We start from the raw sequence: 13,218 nt of genomic DNA on the forward strand, positions 1-13,218 counted from the left end.
TCAAAGAACTCCAAGCCAGACAATCTCTTCAGGCAGTGTCTTCCCCCATCCTGGTTGCTCGCAGCGTCCAAACTTGGACGATATAGATATTTCACACACATCCAGACTGTGCAACAGCTTTTTTCCACAAGCCATCCGTCTCCTCAACAAAAAGGGACTAGACTGATAAACACAAACACACACACACACACACACACACACTAATCACTGACTAATCAACACAAGTGCAGACACACTGACCTACACCACCAAATTATCGTACACACCAACCTCTAAATGCTTTATTTCAAATGATCGTTACTGGACTACTTTTTGCACTAATTCCTCAATTCTTGCTGCTGTGTTAAGGAATGTTTATGTTTTCCCACTACCTCAACACCATATTTTATGTTCTGTTATGTTGTGGTTGCGCACTGTCACTTTGTTGTTGTTACTCTTGTTTGCACATTTGCACGTGCACTTTATGTTGTAATTTATGTTAGGTCTTTCTGTCCTGTCTCTGCTAGCCAGCTAACTAGGCCTCTTGGTTAGCTAGTTTAGTGTTTCTGTTAATTTATGTTGCATGTAGCACCTTGGTCCTGGAGGAACGTTGTTTCGTTTCACTGTGTACTAACTGTATATGGTTGTAATAAGAATAAAGCCTACTTCAACTTCAACTTTCAGATCAATTTGTTACCATGTTGTACTGGTTTATCTGCTTGTTCATGGTCCAACACCAGCTCCTTGCACAAGAGGACGTATTAGAAAATTTGATGACATTTTGACTTCATTAATAAAAAGTTGACAATTAAAATAGAATAATTTAAGTTGACTGGGCAGAGAAATGTATGGCTATTTTCCACAAGTATACATTCAGGGTATGTGGCTTCAGAAAAAAGATATTAATATAGTGCCAAAATGAAACAAAACCAAACATCTTCAATACAATGGGTAGGTATTATGCAAGATGCTTGTTTGGGCCTTTAATAACTACATAACTTTAAAATAGCTGCCCATTTATACATTTTATTTGAATACCCCACTACTAGAAAATAGTAGGTGCTGTATTAAGAAATTGTTACAGGGGCAGTAGTGCTTTAGACATTTGAGGTTGCTGATGGTTGCTGATCATAAGGGTGGGGGGTTTTGAGCCCTTTACCGCCAAGTCACCACTGTTGGTTCCTTAATAACCCCAACTGCTTAAATCTTTTCACGGCCACTGAGATTCAGTGTCATTTCCAAGAGTAGAAAAACTGGGTGAGTTGCAACAGGAAGGACATTCAGCATGCCAGACTGTGCCAGACCTTGCAGATCAAATGACCTTGACCTGGCAACTCCTATAATAAATAAATAAAGGCCAGGAAAAAGGTCTTGTTGCAAACACACAAGCCCACTAATAATAGTCAAATGACAGTTTGTATAGTCTTGTGTTTGTACTCATTAACTGTCATTTCCAGGTTAAACAAATATCAATATTTAAAACATTTACTACGAAGTTGGACACTGGCTCCAGTTTAGATTTAAATCATCAGCACGAACGTGTGAACAGGACATGCTACCGGGTTGGATTCTGCTGAACCAACTGCAAGTGTCCACAGTGTTGTTGCAATGCAAATTATGTTTTATGGAGTCTGGGGAACTTACACAAAAGTCAAAAGGTGATTAGATGTAAGCTATGCAAAACAGTTTCAGTGTAAAATTTATATATTCAAAAAGAAGGAAGAATTACTACATGCTGTTAGAAAACAGTTGCTTAATTTTTATTTTTTTTTTGCTTTAAATTCAGTCTAAAGTTTGGATGATTTGCAAACTGCTATAACTCCACCCGCTACAGTTTGGTCCATTTCATAATTACAAAGTTTGCAAAAGATCATGAGAAGCATTCAAAACAATAAAAATAAGTAAATAATAATGTGTAGCATCATCCCCTACAAGTTTCAGTTTTGCTTGTTTTTTAGTGACAGCACCTTATCATAATACAGGGATTTGCCATATAACATCGGATCAACAAACTGCATTTACATTTGTGATTTTGTAAGTTTCCATCGTCAGATGTCAGATGTCCTGTTTAGACAGGAGGCCTTAGCAGACATAAGCAGGCATACTAAATGCAACAGCATTTCCCCCACACATCTCTAAAAATAAAAAAGCATGTTTGTTTTTATTATAAACGAACATGCTAAAATTTCTCTGTTCATATGCATCTTTATTCTTTATTATTTAATGCTCAAGCTCACATGTACAGAACAAAGTTTTTAATTTATTATCATACAATTTATTCATTCTTTTTCAACAGATGCTATAACAGTCGGTATTAGCTGGTTCTTCCTTAGAGTTCTCTGGAAGTTTATATCTACTATTTAAACTGGATCATACTGTCACACCCGCTCTGAAAACACCAAACAGTGTTTGTCTTTACAGATAATTCACAACAAATGACACACTTCATGTTTACTCTGGTGTTTTTATTTTGTCAAGTGTTTTTATTTTTCACATGATTAATTCATCAATATATCATAGGATACTCAACCTGTAAGGCACATAATCGAAAAAATTCCAAAGCCCCTTTCACACATAACACATAATATATTAACATTTGTTATCAATTGCTCTGCCCGGACACTCCCAGGATGTCTTTGGCCTAATTTAGCTTTGACTACAGTGCACAGTTTCAATGCAAATCATTGTGTTTAAATGGTTTCTCATGCTCTCAGAACCACTCTTTCACAATTTGAATCCTGGAATATGCCTGTTCCTTAAGTGAAGAGAAACTCCATACATGTGGTCATTCCTGGTCTTTCAGTACATTCAGGTCATCAGCTGAATAATGTTGATGAGCGTAGACCTGAGCAACTAAACCATGATTTCTATCAGTTTTTTACCATGCGTCTTTTCTAAGAGTTTAAGTGATTGTTTTCGCTGACCTCATTTCTTTCACAAAGTTGAAGTTTCAGCACAGTCCTTACCCACTGCGCAATGTGACGTCGTAGTGACGTTTTTTTCATGTCATTTTTGGACGTCCAATTTCCTTCTATTGATGGGGGTTGTTTTATAACGCCAGGCGACATCTTTTTTTCGACGACTACCGCACGTCTAATGTTGACGTCAGTGGAACGTCTTTTCCATGTCATTTTTGGACGTCCAATTACAGTCTTTCGTAAGATAGGAATAAGGTGGATAGGCTATCATGATTTATTTATATAGAATATAATTTACATAATTTAATATATATATTTATTTATTTTAATATTGCAGCGGTTTACCGCCGGAAGGATTTTGGAGAACAAGTGAGCTTGCTGCCCAATGCTAATTGCTGAGAGTACTTTATTTACACACAGCACTCTATAGCATGAGCAACACATTCACCCGGAACCTACACCTAATTCAGCCTAAGCATGAACCAGGGAACATTTAACAGGTCATACACACACTTATACACAAACATGGCCGAAGCCACTAGCCCAAACAAACTTCCCGAACATGGTGAACACACAGAAACCCTCCCGCAATGCATGATGGTCGTCAGCCGCCGCCCCGCCTACGCCACAATACAATATAAAATCAAAATTTTAATGACTTGATTATAGGCTACTTTAAATAAAATAAAAACTGTTAGGGAAACAGGAAAATGTAAAAAAATATTTATATATGGTGTACCAAATAAATAAATAGTCATACAAATAATAAATCTTGTTTGTTTATAAATAATCTGTATTCATATGTATAATCATGTGTTGATAGGCACTACTTTGTAAGACACTTTTACTGCCACTGCCATAGACGTCTAAATTGGGTCATGGTTGGACGTCCAAATAGTGGACCTAGTTTGGACGTCAAAATGACATAAAAAAAAAAAAGCCAGATTAGGTCGTCAAAATGACGTCCAAGTTGGGTCATGGTTGGACGTCCAAATAGTGGACCTAGTTTGGACGTCAAAATGACATAAAAAAAAAATAAGCCAGATTAGGTCGTCAAAATGACGTCCAAGTTGGGTCATGGTTGGACGTCCAAATAGTGGACCTAGTTTGGACGTCAAAATGACGTAAAAAAAAAAAAAAGCCAGATTAGGTCATCAAAATGACGTCCAAGTTGGGTCATGGTTGGACGTCCAAATAGTGGACCTAGTTTGGATGTCGAATAGATGTCCAGAACTGGTCATGGACCGACGGACCCAATATAGACGTGATCTGCACGTCTATCCGACGTCCAATGTTTATTGGGTACAGGTTTTTAAAGTGTTGGACAGTTCTTAACCTAATTTCAATCATTAAAAATCTCCTTAATTGTTTTGAGTACTTGATGCAGGCCAATAATTTACCACTCCTGAAGTGTTTTTTTTTTTTTTTTTGGCCAGGCAGTATGTATACAAGTAAACTGGTAACAGGATCATAAACACCCAAGGCTTTTCTATCCTTGCATTGAGCAAAGACCAGCCTATCTAGTCAAGTCATGTAGGCTTTATTGTCAATTCAACCATGTGCAGTTAGTACACAGTAAAATAAAATAAGGTTCCTCCAGGACCAAAGTGCTACATGCAGCATAAATTTACAACAAAAATGAACAAAAACTAACTAGCTAACTAAGAAACCTAATTAGCTGGCTAGCTGAGACAAGACAGATTGAAATTTTATACATTAAGTTTTTACACAAAAAAGACAACATAAAGTGCACATACAAATGTACAAACAAGAGCAACAAATTGACAATGTGACAAACATTACATTGCAATACTCTCTGGTAATAAGGTGATGAGTTGAGGTATTGGGGGGTGGGGGCAGTAAACAGTAAACATTCCGTAAGTAGGAGCAATAATAAATAGTTAGTGAAAATGAACAAATAATGAATATTGTGCAAAAAGACATTTACAGGTTCGTATTATTTTGTACAATTTTATTTTTTACAGGTTTATTGTGTACAATAGTTTTGTAGTATAGATCAGTGTGTTTGTGCATGTGGTATATTAATCTGTCCAGTCTCAATATTTTAAGGTACAGTAGTTTATCTGAGTGATATTGTGTCCATGGCCGTGTGTGTGTGTGTTTGTGTGTGTGTATCTAGTCCAATCCCACTAAAAAAAACAATGTACCAAAAATTGATAAAAGACATTTAATGCAAGCTAAGATGCAAAAAGTATCAGGACATTCAGTGCCTTACAGCTTGCTGTATATGAGGCTTAGTAGCCAAATAGCTCAAGGTTGTTGAACTGGCCTCCAAATTCCCCAGATGTCAGTCCGACCGAGTATCCATGTGATGTGCTGGAAATGTTCTAATCCAATCTAGGCCCCTCCTTGCAACTTAAACGACTTAACCCTCCTATTATCTGTAGGGTAATTTGGTAATTTTGACCCATTCAATGTTTAAAGTCTCAAAATTAATAAAATAAATGTTGATACTTTTTAAGATGCCATTCATTGTCAGGATGATGTAGATAACACCCAGCATCTGGTTGGATCCAGTTGGAAGAATAACAATTTTGAAGAGTGCTCATGCACCCCCAAGGCCCTTAAGTGCTGATTTGTCAAGAAACCTGACTCCGCTCTTTTAAATAATAGAAGAAATCAATAGAATATCGACAAAGGAATCACTCTTATGAGTAAGACAACATGAAAGTCACAGAGCATGTACACTTTAGAATAAGCGTTAAAAATTATTTTGAGAAGACCCATGTCATTCTTGTATTGTTTGGTGCAGCTGACACCAAATCTTTTTCTGCTTTATGGAACACACTTGGGTCCATCCTAGTAGGATCCACAGGGGCAATGATAGCGAATAACTAGGGTTGGATCTATTGGAGTTTGGGATGTATTCTAAGGAGCAAGTTTAGCTCACTCTGTTTATTGATTGTGCCAACAGCTACTAAGGAAGCCCATTATCACAACTTGACAATTAGGACGAATGCCCATGACTCCAAGTTTCTCCAAAAAGGGTCTCTAAACAGAATACATGAATTGTGACCCTCAAGAAGAACCTCTTTGAAATGACTTTTAAAAATATGTTGTTACCATAATAGTTGTTAAGGTTCAAGTGCATGAATTGTTTGTGAGAAATTACAATTACTGTATGTACAATACTGTGAAAAAGTCCTGAGCCACAAGACACTTCATATTTTGCTTCCAAAGAGCCAAAGGACTTTTTGTCTCTGATTTTTGGCAAGTTTTTTGTAAAGCATATTTGTAGAAATGTGATGTGCTGCAATAATTCACACAGCAAGCATACTTCTGGGCCACCAGTACTTTGTGTCGCACTAACTACTGTAGTTTATTAACAAGATACCTGGTTGTCCATTAGAAGCTACAGCCTACAATGAGCATAGCACTCAACATTAAGCAAAAACACTGTGCTGCTCAATTTTCTAATAATTATAAATAGTTAAACAATTCACAGGAACAGGAAAAGTCAGTGGTAATAGAAAATAGCGGTTTGGAGTACAGTGATATAAATAAAGATAGAGAAAGGAATACTCTATATTTTAGGGTAATTATGTAATATGAATTGCAACATATAATGAAGTTAAACATCTGGACTCAAAATCTCAGTTTAGAAAATTGCAAAACGTTATTCATTATTTTAAAGTTGCCATCATTTAAAATTTCTATAGATCTGCTGCTGGATTTTTAAAATTATAATTAATTATATTTTTTAAGCACACGTGCATCAGAGAAAATTCAAGAATCCAATAACTTTATTAATCCCAGAGGGAAATTGCTTAAAATTGGATTTAACATGCTTTTCATATGTGCATATTTTCAAGTGCGCACCAATTAGAGTATGCAAAATCCCTGCATGTATATGAGATAGCAAAAGTAAATATTTAATTGTTTCTTTTTGACACATTTGAATATTTGTGGCCATTCTGACACATTCAGGTAAGCTACAGCTTATGCACTCTTTACTTAATTTTTGCTTCTGTACGTCTATAATTTTAAAGTTTAAACTAAATGAAAGACTAATTGTTGTGATAGCATTGCATTCACAATCAGGAAAAAACTGCTACACTTGTGTATTATGCTAACTAGCGCAATATGATGCAAAAGTGGAAATCTTTCCAATGGCATGTTTTCCCATGGAAGAAATCTTAGAAAGGCAGGAGAAAATTAGCATATTCCTGAATATATAACTATAATTTAAATTTAACATTTAAATTTAACACATTTGACATTTAAACTTGTATTTAAAAATTACATACAATTTAATTTAGTCCATCTTTGTACCATCGAAAGAAAGGTGATAATATATCAAGACATTACAGAGCAACATGTAAATACACATTCACAAACTCCTTCACATCTATGGGCAATGTAATGTAGCTAATCTAACTACCAGTATGTGGGAGGAAAATGGCAAAAATCACAGGTTGTTTTTTTTCCTGAGAATGATATACTTGCTGAATGTTCATAGAAACAACTGAAATAGGCTTCGAGCCGGTCAGTATCTGGTGTGACCACTATTTGCCTCATGCAGTGCAACACATCTTCTTCGCATAGAGTTTATCAGATTGTCAACATTTTATTGATGGCATTTTGAATGCACAGAGATACCGTGATGAGATCCTGAGGCCCATTGTTGTGCCATACATCCATGAACATCACCTCATGTTTCAGCAAGATAATGCACGGCCCCATGTTGCAAGGATCTGTACACAGTTCTTGGAAGCTGAAAATGTCCCAGTTCTTGCATGGCCAGCATACTCACCGGACATGTCACCCGTTGAGCATGTTTGGGATGTGCTTACTTTCACACAGCCATTGAAGAGGAGTGGACCAACATTCCACAGGCCACAATTGACAATTGACAAACTCTATGCGAAGAAGGTGTGTTGCACTGCATGAGGCAAATGGTGGTCACACCAGATACTGACCGGTTCTGAGTCCCCAGACCCCCGAAAAAGGAAGAAACTGCACATTCCAGTGTGGCCTTTTATTGTGGGCAGTACAGTATAGGGTACACCTGTGCACCACTCATGATGTCAGATCAGCATCTTGATGGGGCACACCTGTGAGGTGGGATGGATTATCTCAGCAAAGCAGAAGTGCTCACTATCACACATTTAGACTGATTTGTGAACAATGTTTGAGAGAAATGGTAATATTGTGTATCTGGAATGAATTTTAGATCTTTAAGTCCATCTCATGAAAAATCGGAGCAGAAACAAAGGTGTTGCGTTTATATTTTTGTTGAGTGTATTAACCTAAAGTTCTAATATGTTGACATACACTCTCATATACGTACATTTAAATATACAATGACGTTAAACTTATCACATTTAAAAATCTGTACCTACATTTACCTGTTTGGCCTCATGGAGCAGCAGGGGGAGCTTAAGTGTATCAAATATGACCTAACACCAGTATTACCCAGTACTATTGCACAACTTATTCTGATTTGGAGTGTTTCCTGGCAGTTTGAATAATACTGATAATCCCAGCCCTCTTTTTGTTGCATTTAAACCCAGGCACCCACTTCAGTTCATACATTTCCAGCATTAGAGAGGAAAATGGTGAGTTGACTTAACAAATTTATTGTGAATTATATTATTGTGAATTAATTATCTGTAAATGTCTCATAGGTTTCATTAACGTTTCTGGAAATGACCTGAAGTTAATTTCGGTTTGTACAGAATGGCAGTTTTTGTGCACACTTTCGTTTAAATGGTTGCTCTAATGGCTATTACTTAGACCTCTGATGTTTACATGCACTTTTACATGCACGTTTTCTATATTTTCTACATTTTCTATATTTGAGCAGACAATTTTTTTCATATTTTGTTCTTATCTTCTATAGCTATATTGTCTATAGCCCAAGGTTTTATATATATTATTTCTTATTTTATATATAATCCTAATGTGCATGACTGTGTATGTGACAAATAGAATTTGAATTTTAAGTTTTCTACTGTAAACATTTTTATATATGGCTAATTTTTAACACAAAATTTGTTAAGGTTAAAAGGGACAAATACTTCATGCATGCTGCTATAATGGTTGTGGAGAGTTAGAAATGTAGCATTTTATTTTTGTACCTGGCAGTAGTAATATTGTTATATTAACCATAAGGCCATGTCCACATGTAGCCGTCAATTTTTAAAAACTGAGATTTTTAAACTTTTGTCGCTTCTTGCTGTCTGCGGAGTCTTTGGAGTTTTGTATGTAGTGGCAGTGAGCTTTATAGTATATTCAGACACCTCTGTTCGTTATTGTAATGTGTAATTAACTGTGCATGTATGTACATGCATGTAAATAGTCCAGTAAGCAACGTTAACACAGTCAGTGATATTTCACTAATGCCCAAATATTCTCATAAACAAAGCTGACATAAAATCAAGGAGACTAGCACATAGACAAGGGAGTTTTAAAAAAAAAACTTCACTGTCAAATCTTCACTTTTGACGAAGTTCTCTTGAAAAAAAAAAAAGCTATTTTTGTCCTGATGTAACGACTCCAATCTGCAATGTGTGTAATCACTGCGACAATTGACACCATTTCACGCGTTCGGTGGGATATTTAATTCTGATAAAAAATATTTCAATGGAGTGGTTAATTTCACAGCAATTCTCTCAAGACATCCCATCCACTCTCTTGCTTGGCGTGAATATTAATAAACGTTTGACAGTAAATATACAATACAGTTTGCAAATTACAGTGCTCTTAAATAAATGTACCTGATAAAAAACATTTATATGTAGTGGTCAATTTTCAAAGCATTCTTCTCAAGACGTCCTGCAATGACAGGTGCACAATAACTATTGCAATATAATTTTTCAAAATTTGAAAAAAATACATTGTCAAAATATAAAAAGTATATTTAAGTAATGTACATTTTTCAGGAGCACTCACCCATTACAACCACTCTCTTGCTTGGCGCGAATATTAATGACCTAACCGAAAGCAATTTCCAACAGGGCACCAGCCAATGAACAAAGAGTGCTGGTTTATTGTGTTTAAAGGGCCATACACCTAAAAATTCAATCAAGTGGAAGCACCTTTTTTTAACCTGTTACACTAATCAATTTGTTCATTTTGTTTTTGTTCCAAAGTCTATGCTGAAAAGTTTAGTGTTTGTGGGGTTTCCTTTGTTTGCCCTCTTTCATATGAGCCATGCTGCCTGCTGGATAAAAATAGTGGAACCAGGTAAATGTTCACATACACAACCACCACCACCACGCACATACACACAAGCAATCCTTATAACTGGCTTTAGAATCAAGGCTAACAGTTTCTTTTTTTTATTGTATGGTCTTTACAAATATTCACAGTGATGCGGGGCAAACTATGTATCTCCCAAGTGTTTAAGCCTTATCTCTCTGCTTTATTTTAGTTTTATCATAAACAAACATGCTAAAATTTGTCTGTTCATATGTATCTTTATTCCTGTAATGATTAAGCTCACATATACAGAACAAAGTCTTTAGTTTATTACCATACAATTTGTTCCTCCTTTTTTAACAGATGCTATAAGAGCCGGTTCTTCCTTAGAGTTCTCTGGAAGTTTATATCTACTATTTAAACAAGATCATACCGTTGCACCCACTCTGAAAACACCAAACAGTGTTTGTCCTTACAGATAGGTCACAAAAAATTACTACAGTTTTTTTATTTTGTCATGTGTTTTTATTTTTCACATGACTAATTCATCAATCTATTATAGGATACTCATTCTGATGACAACTTGTTCACATCAACCTGTAAGGCTTATGATCGAAATATTCCAAAGCCATTCTCACACATAACAATATATTGACATTTGTTATTAATTACTCTGCCCAGACACTCCCAAGATGTCTTTGACCTAATTTAGCTTCGACTACAGTGCACAGTTTCATTGCAAATCATTGTGTTTAAATAATTCCTCATGCCCCCAGAACCACTCTTTCACAATTTGAATCCTGGAATATGCCTGTTCCATCAGGGAAGAGAAACTCCATACATGTGGTCATTCCTGGTCTTTCAGTACATTCAGGTCATCAGCTGAATAATGTTGCTGAGTGTAGACCTGAGCAACTAAAGCATGATTTCTATCAGTTTTTTTCCACCATGCATCTTTTCTAAGAGTTTAAGTGATCTCCATTCATGATTGTTTTTTCTCTCATTTCTTCCACAAAGTTGAAGTTTCAGCACAGCCCTTAGAGTTTTTTTTAAGTGTTGGACCAATAATTTAACACTCCTAAAGTTTTTTTTTTTTTTTTTGGCCAGGCAGTATGTATACAAGTAAACTGGTGACAGGATCACCCAAGGCTTATCTATCCTTGCATTGAGCAAAGACCAGCCCATCTATTCAAGTCAAGTAGGCTTTATTGTCAATTCAACCATGTGCAGTTAGTACACAGTGAAATGAAAGAAGGTTCCTCCAGGACCAAGGTGCTACATGCAGCATAAATTTACAACAAAAATGAACAAAAAATCACTAGCTAACTAAGAAACCTAATTAGCTGGCTAGCTGGGACAAGACAGATTGGAATTTTAGGTTAACATAAGTTAACATTAATTTTAAGACAACATAAAGTGCACATACAAATGTAAAAACAAGAGCAACAAATTGACAATGTGACAAACATTAACATTGCAATACTTTGTGGTAATGAGGTGATGAGTTGAGGTAATGGGGGGTGGGGGCAGTAAACAGTATACATTACGTAAGTAGCAGTAAAAATAAATAGTTAGTGAAAATTACCAAATAATGAATATTGTGCAAAAAGACATTTACAGGTTCGTATTATTTTGTACAATTTTATTTTTTACAGGTTTATTGTGTACAATAGTTTGGTAGTATACTGTAGATCAGTGTGTTTGTGCATGTGGTAATTTAATCTGTCCAGTCTCAATATTTTGAGGTAGTTGAGTTTATCTGAGTGATATTGTGTCTGTGTGTGTGTGTGTGTGTGTGTATGTATGTGTGTGTGTGTGTGTGTGTGTGTGTATCTAGTTCAATCCCACTGAAAACCAATGTACCAAAAATTGATAAAAGACATTTAATGCTAGCTACGATACAAAAAAGTATCAGGACATTTAGTGCCTTACAGCTTGCTGTATATGAGGCTTAGTAGCCAAATAGCTCAAGGTTGTTAAACTGGCCTCGAAATTCCCCAGATGCCAATCCGACCAAGTATCCATGTGATGTGCTGGACATGTTCTAATCCAATCTAGGCCCCTCCTTGCAACTTAAACGGCTTAAACCCCCTATTATCTGTAAGGTAATTTTGACCCCATTCAAAGTTTAAAGTCTTAAAACTAATGATTTAATATGAAGCAAATATATATATATGTCACTTTTATACATAAACTTGGGGAACAATTTTAATTATTAATACTTTTCTGGAGGTTGAAATTGCTGGGGCCAAATTGACCCCAAGGATAAAAAAAAATTAGGAAATTTGAAAATAACAGGAGGGTTATCTGATGCAAAGGATCTGCTGCTATCGTCCTGGTGCCAGATCACACAACACACTATCGGAGGTCTTGATAATCAGATCATGCGGTAACACGAGGATTAAAGGATCAGAAGTGTTTGGGTGACATATACCGTAGACATAATACTGGGCATAATGTTTTGAAGTTTTAATGTTATGGCTAATTGGTGTATACATTGCATTTTAAAATAAATGTTGGTCTTCTCAAGATGCCACTCACTGTCAGGATGATGTGGATAACACCCAGCATCGGTTTGGATCCAAATGGAAGAACAGCAGGTGTGACGAGTGCTCATGCACCTCCAAGGCCCTTCGTTGCTGTAATGGGTAAATACATGCCAAAATGTTTTATATGTAAAATATATACAGTATTACAACCACGATTTATTTCTCTGCTGGAAGGACATTTTTTAATTGACTGGTCACATAACATTACCCCTATCACTGAGCATCTTCCTGTAACAATACGTATTTAATATAATGCACTTACATTTTCTTTCTTATTTTACAGGTGGCCAACAGGCACATCTGGAGACTGCATCATTAAACATGATTACAAAACCTGTACTTTTAAAGTGATAGATCAAAAAAATCCACATGCTCCATGTGGCTTGGTTGGAAAGTAATTGTGAAGGTGAATTGAACAAACGTTTATTACTGGACTAAGAGGCCAGAGACACAAAATTATATGACATTTGTTACTTTGATCTAAAGCAATAATAAAGCCTTGATGAAGCATTACTGATAGTAAGACTTGTGATCTGATTTGTCAAGAAACCTGACTGTGCTCTTTTAAATAATAAAAGAAATCAATATTATATCAACAAAGAAATCGC

At 35.9% G+C, this 13,218-nt stretch overlaps 1 protein-coding gene across 1 annotated transcript; it reads left to right on the plus strand.

The window, feature by feature from the left end:
* The first annotated feature begins 10,014 nt into the window (after window positions 1-10,014).
* LOC128545511 (beta-microseminoprotein A1-like) lies at window positions 10,015-13,008 on the plus strand. The gene is made up of 3 exons (XM_053515823.1): window positions 10,015-10,106; window positions 12,592-12,709; window positions 12,894-13,008. The coding sequence occupies exons 1-3, from the start codon at window positions 10,016-10,018 to the stop codon at window positions 13,006-13,008; spliced, it is 324 nt and encodes a 107-aa protein (XP_053371798.1). The 5' UTR covers window position 10,015.
* The last annotated feature ends 210 nt before the right edge of the window (window positions 13,009-13,218 follow it).

This window comes from Clarias gariepinus, chromosome 17, assembly GCF_024256425.1.
Source record: "Clarias gariepinus isolate MV-2021 ecotype Netherlands chromosome 17, CGAR_prim_01v2, whole genome shotgun sequence".
NCBI lineage: Eukaryota > Metazoa > Chordata > Actinopteri > Siluriformes > Clariidae > Clarias > Clarias gariepinus.

Excerpts from the sequence above, each read along its gene's own strand:
- LOC128545511 (XM_053515823.1), top strand. The coding sequence starts at position 10,016 with ATGCTGAAAAGTTTAGTGTTTGTGGGGTTTCCTTTGTTTGCCCTCTTT. Across the intron at positions 10,107-12,591 it reads GATAAAAATAGTGGAACCAG|ATGCCACTCACTGTCAGGAT; the intron begins GTAAATGTTCAC and ends GGTCTTCTCAAG. Across the intron at positions 12,710-12,893 it reads GCCCTTCGTTGCTGTAATGG|GTGGCCAACAGGCACATCTG; the intron begins GTAAATACATGC and ends CTTATTTTACAG.